The following is a 26,571-nucleotide window of genomic DNA, read 5'->3' as shown; positions in this document are numbered from 1 at the left end:
CCTTACAGTATTCTCACAAAATCATGTATTCCATAAGTATGTAATCATTTCAGTGTAATTTAGACATGTCCAATGGATTCATAGACCCAGAAAACATGGGGTTAGACACCAAGATTACTTGACTAAGTCAAATAATGAAGGAGTTAGGATATGTTAAGGGCTCCCTGCCCATCTTGGACACCATCTTGAAAATTACACCTTTCTAGTGGTCAAACTTTGGTAAACTTTTAGTATCTTATTAAGTACACCTAATACTACAAAAACTGCTGAGAAACCTTTTGTTAGAATTTTTTTATGGTTAGGTGTTTTATTTTCATATATGCAGCCGCCTATTTGATGTACTGACACACAGGACAAATTGTTTGCAACAGGTGCTGTCATGTTCAGTGTTGACAGCGCCTACATGTCACAAGCAACAGCAGTGATGTCTGGTGTAGACATGGAGTTTGAGCCCTAAATTCCTGCAAAAGTCTTTTACAAATGTATGTATGTATGTATGTATGTATATATATATATATATATATATATATATATATATATATATATATATATATACACATACACACACATATATATATATATACATACAGTACAGACCAAAAGTTTGGAAACATTACTATTATACTATATTATTACTATATATATATATATATTACTGTATGAAACTAATATAATGTATCTAATTACAAGCCATTCTTATTGAAAATTAATTGCACTAAAAACTACTTATTACACTTACTATTTACATAATATTAATATTTCATTGCAAAGTGCATATAATAACAAAGAAAAACTAACATGAATGAGAAACAATATTCCTATATTTAAGGACTTTATTCTCATTTCTATTATCCATTTCAGAGTGTGAGCTGCAGTTTTATGTAATTCTAACTTATATTTACTGAAAACTAATTGCACTAATTATGGCATTACGTTTACTAATTAAATACAATTTAATAGTATTTTTTAATTGCAAAGTGCACATATAATAATTATAGTTATATAACTGTATAAATCATTTATTGCAAAACCCCATCTCCAAAATTTTTTTTTTATAAATGAGATCTTTTTCTATAGTGTTCCTATAATTTATTTCAGAATGTGACCTATATTTAGCAAAAATAGGCAATATTTGATTGCACTGTGATGTTACAATTGTCTCTGAAGCTTAAAAATTGATTGAGATATTACAGAACTTAAGATGTTTTTTATGCCAACTATGACACAGGAAAACAGACACACAAGGACATTCACACACACACACACACACACACACAATCCCTCACGCAAACTTGTGCAGCCCCTCTATTCACACGCAAACAGCTGGGTGAGGAATGTGGGAAAAACATGCTCCCAGATCTGTTTTGAATAGCACTAACTTCACTGGTCACCCACTGCCACTTTGAAGCATTCAGAAGGACTCTTGATACTTCACAGACAGACTGTAATGTGGGATTATGGCGTGCTGCTGGATGTTTGTAGTAATATGACCTTTGTCCTACCGTGAAAGAGATTGCTGTACCTTATGATGGTGCATATGGTTCCATATCACACATATTGGACCTGTTAAAAAAACAAACAAAAAAACATGAGATATGTATCCATGGGTACACATGTCAAAAACATAACAATGAAAGACTGTTAGACTTTTATCTCACAGTGAGATCAATTATCTGATTACAGCAACAATGGTGGTGACAGACATAGTGATGTATCACACTCTTGTAACTGTCTCTTCTTGCCCACCCACAATATCGCAGTAACAACTTTATTTTTGGGGGGGGGGAGAAATATTTAGAAATATATAAATTTCGATTTAAGACTTTGGTATGAACTGTACAAAAGGAGCCGAGTTGGTTGGGATGGTGCAAAAGCTTCCCTAAACAGTCCCGTCTCCCTAGTCGATTCATATTTTCCTGGGCTGTCAGCGCTGCCTGGCTTCACTCTCTGACTCAGACTGGGAGCTCAAGGTTGTCACTCTTTAGTTGCCATCGCTAAAATGCTCATGGCCTGGAACCAGATTTTAATGGGTGGGCCGCCTCTCCCCTGGGGACAAATGAGTAGGAAATGTTCATCAACGGTCCCGGAACAAAGTTCTCGATCAACCCCTCACCTGATGATAACAATGTCTGTCTGTAGTACACTTGGCTGACTAATTTTTCATTTTTTTCTGACAGCTTGAAAATGCAGATATGTTACAAATGCCTTTAGGGTGTGAGTACTTCAACTGGTAGTTCATGACCTAGTAAGAAAAAAAAACAAGCTGAATTTGAATAAACCATGTAATTCTGCATATTTAAAACAGGAATAGACTTATATAAATAGGCTTCTCAAGAAAAGAGTAAATGTTTCAAAGTTTTTGTAGTATTCAAAAGCTGTTCAAAAAAAAAAAAACTACAAGAAATAATAAATAAAAATATTAAATAATAAATGTATATTTACAAAATGTACACAAATTTATTATACAAAATTATATTAATTTTAAGTATTTTGAATTTTGTTATATTTAAATAAACACGCACGCCAGTATATACAATTATATACGCTCATATAAAAACATACATATTTTCAATTTAAAAGGAATAATACATAATTATTTTAAAAATACACACACAATAAAAATTACAAATGTGTAGTTTAGAATTGTATTTAATAATTTTATTATAAATATAATTATAGATATATTGGGTATTATTACATTGTATGACACTGAATGTTTAACATTAAAAATATACTTTTTATTCCAATAATAATTCATTTTTGATTTGTACAGTATTATTGACAATAATATAATTATTTGTAAAATTACATATATATATATATATATATATATATGCGTCTGTATTTGTATTGTTTTATTTATATTAATTACTACAATAACATTATTTATGTGTATAATACATGATTGTGTGGGTACTTTTTTTTTTGAAGCCCAAACCACACAACAGACTCACCTGTATTCAGTTATAAAAGAAAGGGTCTTGTCTTCAGGGTGCTATACATAAACTTGAAGGCACTGTGTGGTGGTGACTGCCATGCTAAGCTGGACTGGTGTAACGTGCCAGTTTAAGAAACTACATACAGCTGCTACTAAGGCCAGAATTGACTTTGGCAAACGCTCTGAAACCTCAAGATCCTTAACAACTTATGTCCTCTCTGCCATCCAAGGCAAGCAGAGCCCTGTCAGAGTCATGTCAGGAAACCTCAAACCAGAGGAGTGTATCGCAGAGGCCTGCAGGCACTTACACCAGCGCCTCCTGCAACTACATGAGCCAAGAAATAACATCTTTGGGCGATTTATGTCTTTTGCACGACCACAATACTAGGAAATTACATGAAATACTGTACAACTGCTTTTACAGCACTAAACGTGGTGACAGTAGTGTCTCCGTTGCTGGTACGCAAGCCAAAAAATTATGTTATCAATGCAGGAAAATACACAGCATACATTTGACAAACATTTGGACACTTTTTGATTAAATATAAAATGTAAATATATGACGCGATATTTATATTTTATGGCTGTTTACTAAAAATGGACGTATCAACTGATCTAATTTTCCATTGTTTATGTCTGTTTGATAACTCGAGTCTTAAAGCTACGTTGTCTTACACTTTTGTTGTAACTATATAGTGATACGTTAGCATAAACTTGTTTTTAAACACATACGCGTCGTTTTGTTATGAAATAAATGTATTTATCCATGCCTGCCAGGAAGAAAAACTCGAAACGCCACATACAACGTCGTTATCATTACGGATGTTAATTAGATTACGCAAACGGTTTTGATTACGTAACGTTACCTGTGCAGTGTTGAATTACGTAATCACGTATATTAATATTCATGAATCTTTTTTACGGTTTAAATTTTTACGTTTAAAACACTTCAGAAACTGTTTAAAGTAAATTACGTTACATTCGAGTAATTTAATAAAAAAATATTATATGTTAAATATAGGCGTATATGTCATGGTCAACTTCTGTCAAAAATCAGTATTTTATCCTGATTGATTATTATCATTAAAAATTGTGAAATGTGAAAAACATTTTTGTTATAAGAAGCAAAAGTACAAGATTTAAAACAATAATTAAAAAATAAAATAAAGTAAAAAACAAAAACAAAAACAAAAAAAAACACGTTGGAGCATTTCTAACACTAGAGGAAGCAGCGGAAAAAATCCACAGATGACGTGTCGAGCACATGGCAGCGCCTGTGATGGAGCACAACAAGCACATCAGCAATGTTCTTTCTCATCTAACGTAAGTCCGTACGGACAGCAATAACTCTGAATCTCCTTCAGAGTATGGAAACTTTACAGATGATGTAGTTGCACTTGTTCAGAGAGAGATGGGTGGCGATCTTAAGTCGCTTAAAAAGGTGTCAGGGCTTTTGGAGCAATTAACATCAGAAAACAAGCAGCTGGAGGAGCAGGTAAATAAAGCCACAGAGACTCCCTTAACAGTATTTAAGTGTTGTAAAGAATAATAATGATAAAAAAGAGCTAAGCCATTTTATTACATTATTTTTATATATTTTATTACGATTGGGTTTACATGCGAGACAAACTAGACCAAAAGCTAGTCTATTTATTTATTAAGTATTTTCGTTTTATTTATTATTTGTGACAGCATGAAAATAAATTTACAAAAATGATATTGCATATGCTGAAAGCATATTAAATGCAAGTGAATTGTCTACTTTAATGATTTAAATAACTTTTGTGAAAATAAAACGTTAGTATATTGGTCAAATTATGTTCCATTGTCATTCAGCGTGACATATTTATGTAAAAATGAAACGCATATTTATTCTGACCTGTGCTTAGTAAAACATATAAAAGAAAAAAACGATCATACTTAATTTTATTATATTTGAAAATTCTAGCAGTTTGAAGGATAGCGGTAAAGAAAAAATAAAAGCGAATGAAATCTTTGTTTTGATGCCTGAAACCCCTTTTATTCTTTGACTCATATATAAATAATTTATGTTCTATTTTTTTCTGTATTTATTATTTTTGTTTTATAAATTTCTAGTTCTGTTATTCATTATTATTTTGGTGTTATTTATAAAATCATAGAAATTATGATTTTTGTGTATTTATTTATTTTAGGAATACTTTTATTTATTCTGAAATTTATTTAGGTTATTATTGTTATTATTATTTTTTTATTAAGGTGCAAAGCTGGTCATTTTCCTTAACAGGTGTTGAAGTGATGACCTTATATCAGAGTCTCATCCAGGGCAGTCCCAGACTCCTCCACTTTCATTGCCCATTAAGATCATGCTGCTTCCCCTCAGTAAGAGGTTCAGAGATCACTTCACTGAAAACCGCCTGACCAACAACTTAAACAAGGTTAGCGACTACACATTTGTGCGAGTAGGCAAACTATTGATAAATTATCATATTAACATCAATGATATGATATTAACTTAAAATGTTCACCTTTACAGCCAGAGTGGTATTTGACCCAAGTCCTCATTTGGATGGGAAACAACTCCAACTATATGGATGAGACGATTCAGCCTATAGTGATTCATGCTGGAGCATAAGTTAATGCGAGGGTATGTTCATCATTGCATTGGTTTTTCTAAATGCATATTATAGTTTTATTTATTTTTTTCACTTTGTACTTTTTAATCCAAATTTCATAACTCGGTCTTCCAGTCAATCAATAATTTTCTCTTTGGTGACTTATGGAAGATTTCTCAAATCCCCGTCCCTTTCTTACATTTGACTGCAAGCTTGAATTCAGATCGGCCTCCATTCAATCAACAACCTATTGATAGAAAAAAAAAATTCTGTAATGCATTTGACTTAAATGTACATCACAATATGAATGAGAAAATCTTTTTTTAGTGCAAAGCCATCTGTAGGCCTTAAAGTCTCATCAGTCTGTCCTCCAGGTGGAGCTTTGCAGAGGACTCTTGACACAAGCGCAGGAGAAGCTCATCAATGACGCTCCTGTACGACTATGCTCTCTTCTGCCACCTAGTGGACGAGGTGCTGCAGTTCGAAAGAGAGCACCCACAGTTACCCGCGAGCCCACCCCGGTGTCTTGCACATACTGCTGAAGCAGACCGTGTTCCAGAAATGGCTCAGTGTGGAGAGAAAGAGTGAGTGTTAATGCTACAAATTTCAACGTCAAATTTTCAGTTTCTATGATAAATTAAATTTTGTATGTTTTTGCTCTCTAGTGGCTGTGGAAAAAGTGGATGCTATGCTGTCTGCAGAGGGAGCCTCTCAGTATAAAAACATCACTGAAATGAATGAGCTCAAAACACCAGATTGTGTGGAGACCTTTACGACCCTTCTGCTGGTGTCACAGGTATCAATAAAAAAAAAATCACCCGCATATTTGATTTCTAAGGTTAAGATTTGTTTCTAAATCTCTCCAAAATCCATCTCTTAGATCGGTACCGTGCTCTGCTGTGTCCACGGGCTCAGCTCAGTTTCCTGGCTTTGCAGAAGGAGCTGGTTGATAATTTCTGTATCCGCCTCACGCAGGTCATGAAAGAAGAGTCCCGACAGCTGCTGAGCCCTCGTTACTGTGCCATCCTCAATGCTGCCAACTACATCTCTGTTCTCAGTGACTGGGGGGACAATGCTGTAAGTGTTTTTGAGACACACTGAGGCTAACAGGAATTTGTACGAGGGCAGGTGGGTCCAAACCTGAGTTTAGCTCCAATGCTAATTAATCTCACCGGAACCAAAGTAATCAAGGACTTCTGATTCACTAGAAACATGAGTTGTGTTGAAGCTAGTTTGGAGCTAAAAACTGCAGGATACTGGCCCTCCGGGTGCAGGATTGAACACCCCTGTATGAGGGTAATGAGGGAAATGTTGCTTATTTTTACAGTAGCAGTCATTTAGCTTTTTATGATCATTTCCTTGTATTAAAATTTTTTTTTTACAAAACTGCTTAATATTTGAATTCTTCTTGTCCACCTATTTTCCCAAGTCATGTGGTGTAACTAACATGACTATATCTCCAGGTAAATAAATATCCTTAATATTGGCCAACTGATATATTGCCAAGGCCGATATATCAGCTGATATTTGGCATTTTTCAAATATCGGCATCGGCCAATAAGTTTTTCTGCTTGCCGGATGTGTTCGATGTGGGACTTTTATTTTGATGGCACCAAGAAAGGCAGCGGCTGAGTGCACTCAGCTCACTATCCCTCTGGTTCACTGTTGTCATTAACAGTTCTGTCTAATAGAAGTTTGTCTAATAATCGGATAGAACGGATAAACAAAGGAATTAATTAGGGTTGCACGATAACTATCGACTGACAGTAACTGACAAGCTGCACAAATCCACGCTGTTCACTGAAATGAGGAAACTAGGAAATTGGTTAGGATGGTTTCAATCCGAGCAGTGATCTATGGGTAGCTGGAGGCATGGTGACATAGTGGAATTATTGTCAGGGCTGTTTCTGTGCCAGGTTTTGAAGTGTAAGTGTCTGAAATGAATCTGGATTATTTAAAATTATATATATAAAGCGACCAAGCCACTATGTCATTATCCAGCTCTGCATATCCCATGATGCTTTGCCTGAGGGATCACCTGCTCCAGCTGCAGCAGTTGTTGTGTCTTCCTCTGTTTCAGATGTTCTGGCAGGGCCTCTCCGAGAGACTCGACTGCTTCACCTACAAAGACGTCAGTCTCTTGCTTCTGCTTTTTAAATGTTTTTGAAAGAAGTCTCCTATACTCAACAAGGCTACACTTCTATCATCAAAAATACAGCATATATATAGTAATATTCCGAAATGTTATTACAAATACTTTCCTTTTGATCAGTTTGATCATCCTCATTGAATAAAATCATTCATTTCTTTCTTTTTTTTTTGTCTGACTGACCCCAACGTAAAAATGAAGAATGGTTAAAGAAATCAAGTCAGGATTAACCGTACTTAAAATCTGCACACAGTAGTGTGTCAGGTTTTTTTTTGCTTTCATCCTTAGCTGATCCTCTATAACCATTTCAGTGAAGGCGGGGAGGCACAGCTTCAATACGATGTGACCAGAAATCTCTTCCCTCTATTTGGACACTACTGCAAGAGACCTGAAAACTTCTTCAAACAGTAAGTGTGTTGAATCAGAGCTAATATTAAGAAAAACCTGATTCTGCTGTCTCTGTTTCCTCGTCTCAGTGTGAAGGAGGCCTGCATCATCTTAACTCTTAAGGTCGGCCCGGTGTTGCTGTTGTGTGATGTGCATCATCAGCAGCCCAGTCCAGATTCAGCGCTCAGTGAGCTGGGAGTCTATAAGCTGGCCCCCAGTGATGTGCAGAATCAGATCCTACTCAACCTCTGTTCAGCCTGGCTCAACCAATCATAAATTACCCAAAGCAGCATTAACAAAGCATCACCAAGCACTAAAACTCCTGTTATACTTCAGATATGACTGAATGAAATATCCTACATCAGCTGCACTACAGTATTTAAAAATTGAACTGAAGTGAATTGAGAAGAGTATGCTGATGTACAAATGTAAAACTTGGTGGATGGTGAAACTTGCCCATCAACCTCTACACCTGCTGTGTTCAGCAGTGCATGAACAGCCTTTCAGCCTAAATGGAGTAATAAGAGTAAACAAAACTCAATTAACTACAACTTAAATCAAACAGACAAAAAGAGAGGGGTCAAAATAAACCACGGTCACATTTGCTAACAATAATGCACTATGTAAAAACAGCATATGTGTATCCAACACAAAATAAGGTTTGTCTTTAGATAGATAATCAAAATCTACCTGTCTAAACAGATCGCTCTTTGTCCAGCCTGTAGTGCTTCCACTGCGTCTGCAATAGGGCTCATTACTGATAGAGGAACATTATTAACAGCAAAGAGAAGCAGAATCTAAAGAGATCAAATACAACTCTTGCTCAGGAAATACAGAGTTCTGGCATGAAACTGTGATGGCGCAGTCCGATAGGTCTAACTCAGTCTGATAATGACAGTAATGACATCATTATCACATGGCACAAGCTGATTGGTTCTCCTCTGTATCGGTAGCCAATGAGCTCACTGCCCAACATTTAAATATCTGACTAGAGCTTGCTGTAGCAGTGCATGTTGCTTCCGAAACTCTCCACCTTCCCCAGCCTCACCTATATAGATCTGCTATGAGGTGATTCATGTATGCTATATGGGGGTTATTTCATGTATGTTATATTTGCAGCAGCAATATTCTTACATGCTCACAGCAGCATGTTGTGGATGTATTTGCATTAGCAAGTCTCTGTTCTTGTTGATCTATTCTGGCAAAACCAAATACATTAACATTCTCATGTACATTACCATGCCAATCCCTCTGAAAGTTGTCATGATAGAACTGATATTTATTACACAGAGAAGCATTTAATTTAAATAAAGGACAGATAGTTAAAAAAAACTTACTCTAAATAACTAAAAGAAGAAGAAAAAACGTTAAAAAAAGTTAAAATAATTTGTAAAAACATGAAGGTCTGATTACAGTGTTGTCCTCTGACATGGGTCTGTACTGGATGCTCCGTTCTTGCATGTCAGTGCTGGCCCAGGGGTAAAGATCTGACAATGGCTGGTCATGCTGGCAGGAGTTAGGAGAGAGACAACAATAATGATTTTATTTTTTCTATGATCATTTGGTGAAAAAGTAATGCATGTGTGAACAGAAACCTGTATTATATGATGCCTCTGTATTACAGCTGCAGGGGGATCAGAAACAGCCCACTGCTGTCTGTAAGAGGGTTGGTGATGGCTAAAGAAGGTGTGTAACTGGGAGAATCTGAGAGCAGGCTTAGGATCACCAGACATGGACAACAGCTCATCAACAACCTGAACTCCACCTGAATATCAGTCACCATTACATAAAAACATATATACAGTGAAAAGATTTTCAGAGTTTAGATTAATTGTTGAATGAACTGAATAAAAACCCTAGTTTAATAAAGTTATTTTTCCTGATCCTGTAATGTCATGTTTGACATTACAGAATTAGAGGAGAACTTTTATAGTAAAACAACTTAACATAAGCTTTGGATAAGAGTATGGTTAAATGTGGTTAAACACCCAAAATAGGCCTCTAGGTCTTTCTGTGGATCAGATTTTTGCATGGAAATAAGATGTCTGCCCACCAATCCTGCAGACAAAAAAGATCGACCATCTACAGTTAGTGCTGGTTCACAAGAGAAGATGCTAGGTATAAAGATTACGCCCTACTGGTCACCTGTACAGGATATCAGCCTCCAGCAGGCAGTCTCTGTTGCTAGAGGCCTGAGAGATGCTGAGCGCACATTGCAGAACTTCCTGAGCAGATATTAAGGGCCTCCAGGGTTCCTCACCTCCCTCAGAGGAACTTGACAAAGCCTGCAATGCCAAAGGGTGACCTAGAACAGATAGAATCCATATTCATCATAGCAGCATCTGCTAAGCCATTTTTGGAAAGAAATAGCCATGGCATAGCAAAATAATTCGTTTGACATTTGATTCTGTGTAAATGTAATGCTTAAATACATGTTAACAAAATTTCTATATGTTAAGCAGTTGAATTAACACATTTTAGATAACAGCAAAGTTTAAGTCCACATGAATATCTACTTGAGTCAGGCTTCAACAAACATTTTGAGCATAATAATATCAAAAAACCTGTTGCTGCAGTAGTTTCTGTGTGAGCAGATGGAGAGTCTGTCTTCCTGTTCCTCTCAACTCACAATCTCCTAAATAGACACACATCAGCCAACAGAAAGAGTCAAATAGCACTAAATCAAAATCAACTGTCTTAACAAACTACTGACCTGTAGCATGGACGAACTGTCTTCTCTGGGTCTGCCAAGGTGTGTGTTGAGTTGGACACCCTGTAGGAGCAGCAGGGCTTTAGTGTCAGGGTCTCCCCAGGCCTCAGTCTCCTCCAGACCATCTTTCAGTGGCCGAAACGCCTCTGCACTGCTGTCCGCACCTGCACAAACAAGCACAAGTGTTCAAAAAACACCGGATACCAGTTACATCCAGCAACATTTACACCACATTAAACTTTGCAAAGCAGCTAACCAGAGCAGATTGCAGTTAAGGGATATGGCCTACGAGGGAGCGAGCTACCGCCAGCCCATAGTGCAGCCAGAGAAGGAGATCCATGCGTTTTCTCGCTTCCACTTCTTCTGGAACTTCTCCACTATGGAGATCAAGAACAGACTTTGGGTCCCGGGAGCTTGTCTGCAGAGATAAAGACAGAGAGATAAAAGCCTAATGAAACTCATGCAAGACCTGAATGAAGCACTGGATTTATCTCAGTAAATCAGAGGTTGATCATTACCTGATGTGCTTTGGCTCTGGGTCATCTGAAAGCAGAGGAGGGTGGTCCAGGACTCCTGGACAAGGAGGAGCCTCAAAGCAGACACTGACAGATCTGTACTACAATAGTGAGGAAAGATGTTTAGATTTATAATGGATTCAAACATACAGACAAGCATGCATTCCCAGGGACCTACGATGCCATAAAAAGTTTTTGAAAGTTTCATAGGCTTCTTATTTGACTAAAAAAAACTGTAATATTGCTAAATATTATTACAATTTAAAATAACTGCTTTCCATTTTAATATGTAATTTATTCCTTTGATGACAAAGCTGACTTTTTAGATGCCACTACTCCTGCTGCTGCTGGAAATCCTGATGCATTTTTTTAGGATTTTTCAGTGAATTTAAAGTTCAAAACAACACTTATTTGGAACATTATAAAAGTCTTTACTCATATTTTCTGAATAAATTAATGCATCCTTACTGAATAAAACTACTAGTTTCTTAAAAAAAAAAAAAAAAAACACTGATCCCAAGCTTTGTAACAATATAGTGTTCATACAGACACCCACACAACTTCACAAACATGCATCATTCCTCTTGATTTAAGTTTCTGTACTACCTGGCAGACATTCTGACCTGGTGCATGTTGATATTGGACATTAACAGTCTGATCTCCACTGCAAGCTCCATTTCTTCAGGATCGGTGTTCAGAGGATGTGGAGTAAAGAGCTCTAGACTAACCAGAGCTTGTGCTTCTTTAAAAAGTATGGTCTGAAAGGGGCAATAAAGAGACATTATGTTCACTTTGTCCTTAATGTTCTTGGCATTCAGCAGATGCATTTATATTTGTGTTTATAACTTTATACTTTACAGCTATTAATGCTATAGGGTCAAACAATGTTAAAATGCTTTTATAGGCCTAGATCTGGAAGAACAATTTAACAGAAATGAAATCTGGAAAGCTTTAACAGTAAAATGGAGCACCTTGAATTCTCCTAATGTGAGTTTCCTGGCACTGAGCTGAGACCCTTGGACTCGTCACTGCTGGAGACATCAGGCAAACAGGAAGTGCTAGAGCGTTTCTCCTGAGATTCGGATAACTCTGTGGGTTAAAGAAAATAATTCAGTAATGTGTTATGGAGATTTATTATCTGTATAATAAATCAGTCAAAACAAGTCAGTGGCTCAGGCAAAATGAGATTAACTCTGGCCATCAGGAGTCACCTGGTCAATTTTTGCCATAAAGATCCTTGATCTCTTTACAATGCATACTGTTAACCACTTCCTCTATAACCAAAGTAAGAGATCACACAAAACATTAAGCTTTTTACAAACAGTACAGTATTTTCTCAATGACTTGATGTACATGTATAAAAACAGGTAAACTAGAAGATTGGAAGGATCCAACAGCGGTTTACCTTCATTAAATATTTCCTTTGGCTGTGGGATTCAATGTGAATTTTTCAGTGTCACATGCTGCTTCAAAAATCTTTCTAATATGCTGACTTGGTACAGCATTAGAAATTAACTGCTGTATTGCTTTTGTAAACTGAGTATTTTTTAAATTGTTTATGCTGCTTTACCCAAGATTGTTTCTCCGCTCTGTGGTGGCTTGCATGAGGTACAGGCATTTCCATGCTAATTGTGAGACTGCTGAGTTCTTTAAATGCCTGAATGAAGGCCCCCAAATCTGTCAAACCACATGGAAAGAACCTATATGTGGATATATGCGCATATATGAAACCTATATGCAGTGTATATGCACATATATGCTGCATATACATATATGATAATATATATGCTACATATGCGCATATATGCTGCATATATGCATATATATGCGTATATATGCTGCATATATGCGTATATATGCCACATATAGGCAAAATTGAGGTGCTCATATCCCATTTTTGACTGTCATACAAGATGCATAGCTCATATTTTCTATTATTTCTGCAACAGAGATAGACTTAAAACGGAGAAGACATGGATTTGCTGATAAACCTTGCGCGTGGTACACAAGCGAACACAAGCGAATACATTTATTAATCCGTGTTAATGTTAGCGTTCAGTGTTTGTTCATGTTTTTGTTGCTGTTACGTGATGTAGTGGTGTTTGACTAGGGGCGAGACGTGGGCTGATGACGCCATATTTTCAGAAAATGTACGGATTCGCCATCCGGACGAAACGCAAGGGCGGCGTTTTCAAATATATCCACTCTGGGACCCGGTTTCAAAACATCGGGTTCACTCTTCCAAAACGCCAGATCCGTGTGGACGAAAATGCCTATCCGCTAAAAAATGTGTGCGCGAAAAAAAAAGGAAAAAATAAAAATCTAGGACACCCTATCAAACGTCATTGGATAGTGCAGGAAGGAAGAGGATGATGAGGCGCGTTATGACAGACCTTCAAAGAATAATAAAGATTTACAACAGTCGTTAAAAAAAATCTGTTTTTTGTTCTTGTACTATTTGATTGTTTTTGTAAATACATAATTTACATTTCTATATTTTGGACTTTTATTTATGTTGCTTAGCAGGTTTTTGTCTTATTTTTGTTCTTGTACTAGATTTTTTGTTTTGTACTATTTGATTGATCTTGAGTAAAGAAATAATTTACATTTCTAGATTTTGGAATTTTTTTTATGTTGCCTAGCACCTATGGATTTTAATTTTACTATTAGTGAACATATAGGTGCATATATATGTGCATATATGTACCTATATACGTATATGTATGCACATATATATGTGTGCATATATGTACATATGTGTAAATATATGTGTGCATATATGTACATATAATATAGGAAAACGGCCAATTTTGTATGTCACATATATTCAAAACCTATATGTTTTTATAGGTTTTTTCCATGTGGGAATACCTTTACCTGTAACTGCGGAGCGTATGATCTTATTAAACTCTTAGTGTTGACATGGGTGCTGCTTGTCATAATTTCCTCATTAGCGGAGTTCCAAAAACTGCTTTTTCAACTCTATGAAAAGTGATTCAGTTTTCATATTGAAGAGTTTACCAGAGAGAAGGCAGCACTTTGTGCGCTGATCGATGTTGGAAGTCAGGATGTGCCTGTTATTAGAGGGGAAATAATACTGCTGTAATGAACAGTCACAAATATGCTTTATGGTTTCTCACTTACTGTGCAATCTTGGCTAAAAGCGAAGCTCCATGAACATAGGGCCATAAGCCGTGGGGTTTCCAGAGAGGAGCTGCTGCCCCATGAGTCACCATCTCAAGATTCCAGAACTCCAGAGCTTTGAAGAGCACAGTCCAAAGCCTTACTCTAGAAAGAGTGTGTGGATCTAGACACAAACATAAACACATATTGATAAAAAAAATACTTTTCTTGTCCTTATATGGTGTGAAATCAAAACATCTGATTACCTACATTGCTGTTCAAATGCTTGTGGTCAGTAAGATTTAATTTACAGAAAGTAATAGTTTCATTTGGCAAAGATGCATTAAATTGACCAGTAAATTATAAAGCATAAACGTAACACGTTATGGTCTTTAGAAAAAATGTATACATTTTGGGTTATTATATATGACCCAAATATGACATGCAAAATACAAAATGGTAAATTAATCAGGTAATATATAGAATTGTATCTGCAAGTTTCTTGGGCTCTGGGTCAGTGATCATAATCTGACCTCCTCCACAGGGAAACAGTAACTGTCTGCTTGCATAATTCCTGCATGTTACCTATGGACGTCAGTTACAAAATATAGAAATTTTTCCAACTCTAATGGACACAGAACTGGAATATCCATTCTAAAGGTTTGCACTGAACAGGCTGTGAACTCAATTTTAAGCAGCTCTTATGGGGCTCATTGATCTCCTGAAGAAGCATCATTCCCAGCTCATAACCTAAACAATATAAAACATAACATTAAGTGGATGCCTATTTTGCACGACACATAATAAAGCTTGAACAATTTACCTGAGCTATGTGGGCCCAGCTTGTTTGTAGTGGTAGAGGCAGGGAGGCAAGTAGAGACCTGGTGGTCTTTCCAATGGCACCCCCCACAATTTTACCCTGAGCTTTAAAAAGCAGCCACTGCAAAAATGTACTTCTTATCAGGTTCTAACCCATCTACATGAAGTAAATGTTCACCTCTGGCAGGAATCTGGTTGAAACACAAATTTCACTTAAGGTACAAACAGTTCAGTATGAACAAATAATTCGGACATTAAAAATGTAACGTAATATGATATTTCAAAACTCCTTGAACCCACCGTATCTCAAGTTCCACACAAGCAACAGTCTTTAAGTTCTGAAGTTCAAAAATCCACTTTGTTAAAAAAAAAAAATCATTTGGTGGTCTTTTAAAAAAAAAAATTATGAGTGAATCAAATTATGTGATTAGTACCAGCTTGACCATCAAAAGCAGCATCTTTCATGATGAATTTAACCCTTCGAGTGGACATCAAACATTCCACATCCTCCATAATCCTCAGTTCCAGCTCATACTTCCTAAATGCACGTCCTTCCATGTTCTGTGAACAGTACAAGAAAAAAAAATCCACTGCAATCTAACTCTTTCCTGAGAGACACAAAACAAAGTCTCTTTAATCTCAAATAAGTGTAAAGGAAAATAAATGGCAAATTAAATCCAAGCACTCACCAGCAACAGCTGTGTCAAAGAGAGAGGAGGAAGGAGTGACTGCATTTAAAGAGGGAGACAGGCTCTCATCAAAAGTGTGATCAGAATCACCAAAACCTGCGAAAGAAAGGATATTTAAAGGTCTGTTTACAACAATAACTATATTAGCTTGACACCAAATGCACAATAATGTTCTATTTATCATAAGCACACACAGCAGTTTTGTGGTCTGTATAAATGCTTAAATTCAACAGCTGGGAAAAAAACGCTATTATTCATCTGTGTTTTGTTATTGTTATAGTAGGGGTGCGAACTCCATTGTTGTCGTAGTATTTAAAAAATTAAGTATAAAATAAAGTGTGGCCCTCCAATGCAGGAAGTTGGCAGTCAACAGTGGAACAGCGGTCTTTAGGCATGTGCATGCCCATATAAGTACTCTAAAACCTGAACAAAGAAAAACCAAAATATAAAAAAAATATATGTTTTGTGAAAAATACAAACAAGTAAATACATAAAGACATTGAGTACTTGCTCCAAAGATGAAGGAATTTAATTCAAAGAAATGTAATAGGTTGTCAATTACAATTTTAAGCAAGTAGGCTATCTTGTTGTTTTATGTATCTACCAACATATTCACTAATATTATTTTTATTATTATGTGCACTTTTTTTTACTCTTTTCACCTCATTTACGTTTTTCTATATGTATGTATATTTGTATTGCATAACATCCTGAGGCAGGGGGATATGGGAATATAACAGTGGATATGTAAATAAACTACACTTACGTTCAAACGTTTAGGGTTGCTTAATCTTTTCAAGTTTTCTAAACTTAACTTTCTTATGCTTGCCAAGGCTACATTTATTTTTTTTATCAAAAACACTACAGTATTATTATCATATAAAATAATTGTTTTATATTCGTAAACTATACGTTCTTTTGAAACGTATTCCTGAATTATCAGCTGCCATTACTAAAGGTTTCAGGATCACGTGATTCTTCAGAACTCATTCTAATATTTTGATTATCTTTGTTGAAAAAGCTGTGCTGCTTAATATCATATAATGTCAGTCTTCTTTTTCTTTTCTTTTTTAGATGCATTAAAATGCACTTTATACCAAAAATGCCATATTTTATCATGCACGTTTTCTTTTTTCCATGTTTCCTGTTTTATTTATTTATTTTCTTGGTTGTTAGATGTAAAGTATAATTATATGCAATACGTTTTCCCTAAAACACAATAAATAAAAAACGAACAACTTTAAACTTTGTCCGTTTAACAGTTTTTCACTCAACTGTTTATTTTTTACCAATCTGGCATCTACTGGCCATTCAGTAATGACGAATCTACTGCAATATATGTATCTTAGCAAATATCGATACATAGTATATAGTAATGTATTATACTTAATAATATAAAATAATAATTATTTATATTTCATTTATTATTATGTTATTTAAATTTACGACAATACTACACGACGAATCTGCGCCCTCGAAACTCAAGTCTGACATGTTACATGTGGAGCTCATGTTTATATCGAGAAGGACAGACGACTGGAACCTCAAGGTTTGTGACATTTAAACGTTTTGTAAATGTAATATTGAGTTCATATTACAAAGCCTGTATTTGCACCGACCAAAGGCTCTATTATAAACAGACATTTTTTCGAAGAGCTATCTTTGCTAACGTTACCTTCCATAGAAGGCTGTTTCATATGGGATGTGATAAATGCATATTAAGTGTCCATTCAAAATCCCTTATATGTCTTAATTTATTTTGTTTGTTTATTCGTTTTCAATATAACAAAAATCAAGGTAAAATTAGCAGTATCAAAAATAGTTTTTACTTTATAGTGTTATTTTATTTATATACTTTTATACCGATGATTATATGTTGAATATTTATAAACTAACGATTTTTTAGTTTTCAAATATTCTTCATTTGTAGATCTGAATAATCCATGATGAATACACTATGAATATCAACAGATTGTGATCCTGTTTCTGTAGATCTGCCTGCTGAGTTGAGGCTCAATCCCTAAATAAACACACCAGACTTCTCACTTGTAAATGGCAACATGTCCGTCTGCAGGAATACAGTTCTCCAGGATTCAGAGCCTTGAACGTGATTGCTCCACTCACTCTTCATCAGTTATTCTGAGGATGTTGAGACTCGGCCGCCTCGGAGGACTGGACTGTCATTTGATGTCACAGAGCATCCTACGGTCAACAACCAGAGAAACAAATAACCTTACACATCACATCCCAAAAGCCTCATTCCTCTCATGCAGATCTCTCAAAAAGATACAGATGTACCATATTAGAACCTCAGCTCAAGGTGTTGCTCCACCACACTGCCATATACCACGATTACTTGGAAAACAAATAACTTTTTACTCTCAAGACTCCTCTAAAAGGCCAAACCCAGGCTCATCAGCGGGGATCAAACTGCATACACGCTTAGTGGTGACGCTGCTTTTCGGAGGTGTCGTTATTGGTACCTGGTGGTATGTTTATCAGGAGAAACAAAAGAAGATCCAGATGCAAAGACTGGAGCAGTTGAGAAAAGTGGCAGTCGGACAGGGAGACTTCAGTCTGTTAGATCACACAGGACAGCGAAGGACCAAACGTGACTTCTTGGGCCATTGGGTGCTCTTATATTTCGGCTTCACCCACTGTCCAGACATCTGCCCAGACGAGCTGGATAAAATGACCAGTGTGGTGCGTATTCTTGATGACGACCCAAGCCTGCCCTCTGTCCAGCCAGTATTTATCACCGTTGACCCTGAGAGAGATGATGTGTCTGCTATGGCAAAGTACGTGAAAGATTTTCACCCCCGGCTGATTGGATTGACGGGAACTGCGGAGGAAGTGAAGCAGGCAGGACGCGATTATAGGGTATATGCCAGTGCTGGGCCTAAAGATGAGGATGGGGGATTATATTGTGGACCACACCATCATCATCTACCTGGTTAATCCAGACGGACTCTTCCTGGACTACTACAATAGAATGAAAAGCGATGTTCAGATTGCTGAGAGTATACGTAATCATATGAAAGACTATGTTAAATTATTTCCAGATTAATCTAAATGGGGGGAAAATGTTTGCACAATAAAGCTGTATTTCAAGTTAAACTGAAACTATTATCTTTTTGTAATTAAAATTAGGCTGAAATATTATATTGAAAATTTAACACTTGAAAATCTGTAAAATGATGAAAACTAATGGAAATAAGTTTAAATACTAATTTGACTCAAATTAAAACTACACAGAACAATTTTTGTGACAAAAGCATATAAAATTACTCAAATAAAAAGAAAGTATATCTATAAAAATATAAACCATGAATTAATATCTACATAATTAAAAGATTGGTAGAGGGAAGGTTCTTTTTCTGATTTAAACTCAGTTTGTGCAGTTGATTAAATCTGTACAGTACATATAAAGAATCTTATTTATCTAAACTATAAATCCAGAAGCAGTTCTCATATACCTCACTGCTACTAAATGTTAGATGCACATGCAATTTACTTACATCACACAAAATGACTTTTTAAATAGTGCAGCACTCTTTTATTTTTGTGTCTTCTGTAATTCTATAAAAATTGGTATAGAAACTGTACAGACATGCAGTTTACATAGAGATGAAAATAGGAGGGAAATGTCACCATCATCTTAAAATCTCAAAGAATGCATAGAAAAATACTTTTTAAAAACTTTTTTTTTCATAATTTTAGCCAATGAAATATGACATATTAGCTTCTTAAAATGCAAAGCCAATCTCAAACACAGGTTATTTCTTCACCTGTTATTTCTTTTATTTTATTCAGCATATGTAAAGGCCAAACTGAAATCTTAAGTACCGTGCTGGATATAAGAATACAGGAATTAGCAGACAAAAAAGAAAAAACTTTTTGAAATGTTGAGCAATTGAGATGATGAGCAATAAACAAACATAAAGGGTCAAGGTATATCTGTAGCAGATGGTGCGTTGTAGGTTTTGAGACGTTCATGAGCCCTCTGTGTAGTCAGTAACGTGAGCTCCATAGTATCTACGCTCTCTTCAAGCCCATCTCTCTTGTCAATCTCCACTGTGTAATCATTGGCCTGTAATACAAAAGTAGCGTCAGGTGACATTTTTTTTTAGAAGGTTATGTTGTTTTAACTTAAATGTCGCAAGTATCGATACAAATCTCAGTAAAGAAATAGAAGTTGCTTAAAATGCCACAGACAACCTTTCTGGTAATGCATACCGTATTTTCCGGACTATAAGTCGCACTTTTTTTCATAGTTTGGCTGGTCCTGCTACTTATAGTCAGGTGCGACTTATTTATCCAAATTAATTTGACATGAACTGAGAGAAATGAACCAAGAGAAATGAACCAATAGAATACATTACCGTCTCCAGCCGCGAGAGGGCGCTCTAATGCTGCTCGGTGCTCCTGTAGTCTACATACACTGAAGACATAGAGTGCCCTCACGCGGCTGTAGACGGTAATGTTTTCTCTTGGTTCTTAATAAATGTGACTTATATATGTTTTTTTCCTCATCGTGACGTATTTTTGGACTGATGCGACTTATACGAGGGTGCGACTTATAGTCCGAAAAATACTGTAACTATACTCTAAGCCTCAGGTAGAAAGTACCAGCAGTCATTGCTTTTAATACCCACCAGCTGTAGTGCAGCCAGCATGTATCTGCAGACTTCTGTGTTCTCCTTGCCTTTTACGACAAAGGCAAATGATTTTTTCACACCCACGCTACAGAGTGATTGGACAATTCTGTCTCCATACTCATGTATGTCAAAAACTGGATGGGTCTCCTGTGCACAAAATATTTCAGACATTCATTAAATGGGGATAAATGGTCACCAATTGTTTAATTCACTATTGAATATTTTACCACAGAAACCTTGCAAGGCTCAGCCCACATTACCTGAGCAGCAAGATGAGGGTTGATTCCATCCTCCCACTCTTTGACTCTCCGAGACAACGCAGTCTCCTGCGCATACTTCTGAGAGTTCACCAGAAACAGGTCCTACATACAGAGAAAGTTTAGAAAGAATAAACTACCACTGTGCAATTCATTTCTCTAGAAATCGATCTTAAGCTTTCATACCACACTCTTCTTGACCAGATCTTCATAACTCATCCGGCTCATATGCAAGTCATGGAAAATTTGCTCCTGTTCACTAAGTTGCTCCGCGGGTTCAAGATCATCAACCAACTTGTCATGTTCCTCATCCGAAAAGTCCTCACCTGAAAGAAATTGAGGGAATAACCACAAAATATTTATGTCTGGTGCATTTTAAACAATGGTTCTGGGCAAATAATGGTGTAGGGGAAAAAGTCTAGGGCTGGATTATTTTTAGTGTGTGCATCTCACCCTCTTCGTCTGGATGCCGGACAACCTCGACCTGGTCCTCAATATTTTCTGGTTCCAAGTAAGTTTTCTTTAACTCCTCATCAGAGACAAAAACACCCTAAAACAGAAAATACCTCCGGTAACATGACACATCACAAATACACTACTGTTCAAAGTTTAGAAACGGTAAGATTTATGTTTTTAAAAGAAGTCTCTTATCCTCAGCAAGATATTTATTTAATTTAGAAAATACAGTAATATTGTGAAATTTGATCACATTCAATTTGATATTAATATATAAATTAAAATGTAATCTATTCCTATAATGCTAAAGCCAAAATGTGATTGCTCCAGTCTTCCGTGTCACTTGATACTACATTTACATTCAGTCTTTTAGCAGATGCTTTTATCCAAACCTACAAAAGAGCAATAATATGTAAATATGCTGTGACAAGTCTCGGTTAGCCTTGCACAGTACACGTAGCAAGGCTTTTTTAATATAAATAAAAAGAAAACAAGTAGCTTGAATAGAAAAAGAATAGGAATGCTAGCGAGGGAGGGTCTAGAGAGAATAGATCCTGCTGATTTGTTTAATTAACAGAAGGTTCAAAAGAACAGCATTCATTTGAAATATAAATCTTTTGTAACATTACTGTCACAAATTCTTGCTGTCAAAAGAACCCAAACGTTTTGAATGATATATCACACTACTCAAAATTGTACTTACCCTTTTCCTGAGGATCTGCTTCTGTGCTTTCAGACGCTGACCCATCTTACTCACAAAGATGTAATTAAGGTCTACAATAAGAAAAACAAAAAACTCAATTTGTATACATTTCAACCACTTCTTAGAGAAAATGTATATATATTTAAATTACCAGGATGAGTAGGTCCATTCTTAAGCTTGCGGTCTGCAGTCTCAACTGTAAAATAAAAAAAAATACTCTAATTCATCCAAACAGTTATCCCATCCATTCCTTTTCAAATAACAGCCTGATAACAACTTACAGGCTTTAGAGAACCAGCTCCCAAAGTCCTGAAGTTTTGAAGGACCCTTCCTCTTCCTCTTCCCAGACTCTTCAAGACCAGCAGGCACTTTATAACACTTCCCTATAGAGCAGAGAAGAAAAGAAAAGTTCAACTGCAAAAAGCCACTATAAAATAATGTAATTAGTTATTTTATTGGAAGAACATCAGATTGAGCACACACCTGTTTTGAGAGGTTTGTCCTCCCCAAATGCAGCATATGAATCATGGCATTTCCAAGGGTCCACAATTTCCTGGAATATGCACATGCAATTGAATACTTTTACAAGGACATGATTACAGAATGCATAACAAACATAACATACCAAGATCATATTGATATTTTAACATGTACTACATGTGAATGTTGTTTACATGATTGATTTAGTGTAAGTGTGAAGAATCTATACCTTGAGCTGCTTGGGTTCCTCTGGAACTGGCTGTACTGTAGGTCTCGGTCTTAACATCCTCCTCTCACTGGGGGCCTAGATCATTTAAAAAAGGGAAAACTTTAATAATTACATTCAACAGATCTTTTTCCAAATGCCAAATATATCAATTGTTAATCACCTGATGTCTTTCCACCCACTCTTCAGACTCCACCTGCATCCCATGATCTTCCAGTGGAGGAAGAACCTTCGCACCATCGTCGTCTTCATCGTAACCACCGTTAACCTCAGCGACACCCTCTGGACCCCAGATGACAACGATAAGACAAAAACAAAGCAGATCAGTGTGCAGATTAGTCTTGAATTAATAATAAGGTTCAGGTTTAATTCTGGGTCGGTAAGATTTTGGATAAATTTGTTTGAAATAAGTCTCATATGCTCACAAAGGCATTTATTTGATTAAAAGTACATAAAAAAAACACTAATACTATGAAATATTATTACAACTTAAAAAGTGTTTTCTATTTTACTGTATTATAACATTTTAAATTTTAAAATGTTTTTCTGTGATGGCAAAGCTGATTTGTCTCCAGTGTCACAAGATCCTTAATAAATCATTATAACATGCTGATTTGGTGCCAAATAATAATTTCTTCTTGTTATTTTGAAAGCTGTGGTGCTGCTTCATATTTTTTGAGGAAATTGTAATATATTTTTCAGGATTCTTTGATGACCATACAGTGACTTTTTAATCAATTTGTAATAATCTGATCTAGTGCAAGTTCTCGGTTGTGAAACTTTCAAAAACATCTGTGTAGATTGTCACACGAGAAGCCTGTGTACTCACCATTATCTAAAGGCAGAGGTTCATGTACAGAGAAGTTGTGCTGGATTTCTGCGACCTCCTTGAGGAAGTGAGTGTGGGAAGAGCCCAGACGCATCAATCCGGATTCATCCATGGTGAAATGATTCATTCGAAAATCCTTACAGCTGCCAAGAAGCTCCCCTTTAAGGCTAGAGGATAAAAATTAAGCAATTTGGTAAAGCATTTTTAGCTCTTTGCAAGTATGAACTTAATTTCCAGCAACTTGTCACTTGTTCAGATAATATTCTCCTGGAGAGCATGAGACTGGACTGCTATTTTTGGACTCTAGCACCAATATGATTACAGAAGGAACAGTGTGCCACTATTTTCTTTGTTTGTGTGGGTCTTTACCTGAGAAGGGGGTATTTCTGTTTCTCAAGTGATTCTACAGGAATGAGAGATTCAGGAGGGATACGAATTATCTTCACTGGCTAAAAAAAATTAAAAAAATTAGTCCCCACAAAAAAATAAAAATAAAAAAGACAAACCAAAACTCACATGCTATACAACTTGTCTGCAGAGCATTAAAAAAAAAAAAAAAAACAGTAATATTTGTCAATATCAACATTTTTCCTAATTTCTCAAAATTTTTCCTAGTCAAAGACACAAACACATTAGTATGGATGCCTAGTATACACATTATAAATTGTAGAAACAAAAAGTATGATGAAGTGAAGCACAACCCACCTCTGTTGGATCTTTCATCGTTATATTCTGAGAGTTGACGTTCTCATCCTGCTCAATCTCATCAAACTGCATCAAAATACTCAATTACTTACACAGATATTTAAAAACCGAAATCTTTGTTTAAATTAATAAGCACTATTGCTCATTTAGGCACCTCACAATCATCTCCTTCATTGCCTGAAGGGTTTTTTTCCTGGTTACCGTCTGACGAAGAACCTTGTTGGTCACGTCTGTGGAAACAGGGACAAACAGCATGACAACACACCAAATGCCGATTCAACAGAATAAGCAGAATATGAAGGTCCAGGACAATAACACTTACTTTTTGTTTTTGTTAGAGATGTAATCTAATGTTTGAAACACCAGAGTGTGAAGGAGCTCGACCTAAACATTCAGAACAGATCATTTTGTAAAGAAAGTCTTTTGCCATAATAAATGTAACGAGGTGACATATTATAGGATTAGTTCCCACAAAAATTTTATTTTATATGATGTAGGTGGTTTTATTTCTTCGTCTAGTAGATTTTGAGATTCACTTGCTCACCAATGGATCCTCTGCAGTGAATGGGTGCCGTCAAAATTAGAGTTTAAACAGCTGATAAAAGCATTACAATAACCCACAAATAATCCACACGACTTCAGTCCATAAATAAATGCCTACTGAAGTGAAAAGCTGTGTGCTACAGATAAACAAATCATCCATCAAGGCATTTTAATACCACCTCCAGTGAGAAATAATAAAATAATGCCAATGCAATAATAAAATAATGCCACCTCTTGTAAGAAATAATAAAATAATGCCAATGCAATAATAAAATTATGCCACCTCTAGAGAGAAATAATAAAATAATGCTAATGCAGTAATAAAATAATGCCACCTCTAGTGAGAAATAATAAAATAATGCAAATGCAATAATAAAATGATGCCACCTCTAGAGAGAAATAATAAAATAATGTTAATGCAATAATAAAATAATGCCACCTCCAGTGAGAAAGTGGCTTGCTCAGTGCATATGTCTCTCCTGATTCAGACTAGATGACTTTTTTTTAATAGAGAAAGCAGTATAATGTACAAACATGCATATTTGTGCATCTCAAGATGTGAACTAACGGCCTGAAATTGTGTAAATTACTTGTGGATTATTGTGATCGTTTTATGAGCTGCTTGGATTCTCAATGACGGTTAAGACTCTAATATGAATTATAAATGTATTTATTTCTGCCACGCATAAAACTTTTTAATAAAATATCAAAAAGTAAATAAATTAAATAATATTTTAACTTTACTGAAAATCACTAAATCTATATATCAGTGTAACTAATCACTGTAGCACACACATAAAACATCAAATGTTTTACCTTTCTGCCATAGATGCATGTGGATCCTTGGATTAAAAGTGCAGCCTCTGCAAAGTTCATCATGGTTTTCCCACCATCGAATGAAATGGTCATCTGGTCCAGCTGTGAACACAGACAACATACTTAGGCTAGAAAATGAAGCTTTAAATGAATGAAGGTGCTTCTTGATCAGTCTGTCTGTGTTTCTCACCTCCTCAAGATACTCTCCGAGCTGGCTGGCCAGGTCAATGTCCCAGTTCTTGGTGAGGTCTCGCAGGGGCTGCAGCAGATGGGCATATCTCGTCTCCGCAGAGTCCATGACCATGTATTTACAAAAATACTCTGCAAATAATCTTTCAAATTAATCACCATTCACCAAATATATTAATAATGATATAAAACAAGACTGCTTCATTTTGAAAAGAAGACAATGGCATGTTGTATTTGATTTAATAAGCTCTGTTTCACTATGTTACTGCTCTTTAGAGTCAAAGACAGAAATCCAGTTAACGTTACACATGAAAAAAACAATTATGTCGTTAGGGAATCACAGTAACGTTAAGTGTAAACATGACATTTGCTATCTGTCTAGTAACTACAAGCATAATAAATATATCTGTATATAAACATTACCATTAAATGTAAGGTGGTTTTATAACCAGTCGTAATCGCTGTTAAACTGTAAGATATGTTTAATTTAAACCGGTTAAACAACAGTAACGGTTTAACAACATTGAAGCGCCGCGCGACGCTCATATATAAATTACATGTCAATACGCTCACCTTTAGTATGCGAATAAGCAACGGTTGCTGGGTAAAAATAATCTCTTGATTGCGTATTTCGAAAAACGTACAGGTTCTGTCTCTAAATTTAGCAAAAAAAAGAGTAAAAATTTAAATCTACTCTTTGAGGAAACTCGGCACGTACGTCATTTTTGTTTTTGCCGCCTGCGTGACGTCACATCGGAGTCACTAGGCATCTAGTGAACCGCTGC

General features: G+C 35.9%; 2 protein-coding genes and 1 pseudogene across 2 annotated transcripts; 2 read left to right on the top strand and 1 right to left on the bottom strand.

The window, feature by feature from the left end:
• The first annotated feature begins 4,202 nt into the window (after window positions 1-4,202).
• On the top strand, window positions 4,203-8,438 carry LOC132105396 (RAD50-interacting protein 1-like; annotated as a pseudogene).
• Window positions 8,439-18,216: 9,778 nt separating this feature from the next.
• Window positions 18,217-19,029, top strand: LOC132105395 (protein SCO2 homolog, mitochondrial-like). The gene is given in 2 exon segments (XM_059510479.1): window positions 18,217-18,837; window positions 18,839-19,029. Coding segments are annotated over 2 exon segments (774 nt in total). The 3' UTR covers window positions 18,992-19,029.
• An 816-nt stretch (window positions 19,030-19,845) lies between these two features.
• LOC132105818 (condensin-2 complex subunit H2) lies at window positions 19,846-26,571 on the bottom strand. The gene is made up of 19 exons (XM_059511240.1): window positions 26,360-26,571; window positions 25,788-25,918; window positions 25,598-25,699; window positions 24,561-24,622; window positions 24,393-24,468; window positions 24,239-24,304; window positions 23,903-23,982; window positions 23,534-23,700; window positions 22,868-22,986; window positions 22,708-22,782; window positions 22,482-22,551; window positions 22,280-22,381; window positions 22,150-22,194; window positions 21,999-22,069; window positions 21,293-21,389; window positions 21,026-21,165; window positions 20,843-20,944; window positions 20,580-20,729; window positions 19,846-20,014 (listed from the first exon to the last, which is right to left on the bottom strand). Exons 2-19 carry the CDS (start codon window positions 25,899-25,901, stop codon window positions 19,871-19,873), a joined length of 1,782 nt encoding a protein of 593 aa, XP_059367223.1. The 5' UTR covers window positions 25,902-25,918; window positions 26,360-26,571; the 3' UTR covers window positions 19,846-19,870.

Source organism: Carassius carassius, chromosome 26, assembly GCF_963082965.1.
Source record: "Carassius carassius chromosome 26, fCarCar2.1, whole genome shotgun sequence".
In the NCBI taxonomy this organism is placed as follows: Eukaryota; Metazoa; Chordata; class Actinopteri; order Cypriniformes; family Cyprinidae; genus Carassius; species Carassius carassius.
Note: the sequence above shows the minus strand (reverse complement) of the source record. Positions and strands in the feature narration are given on the sequence as shown.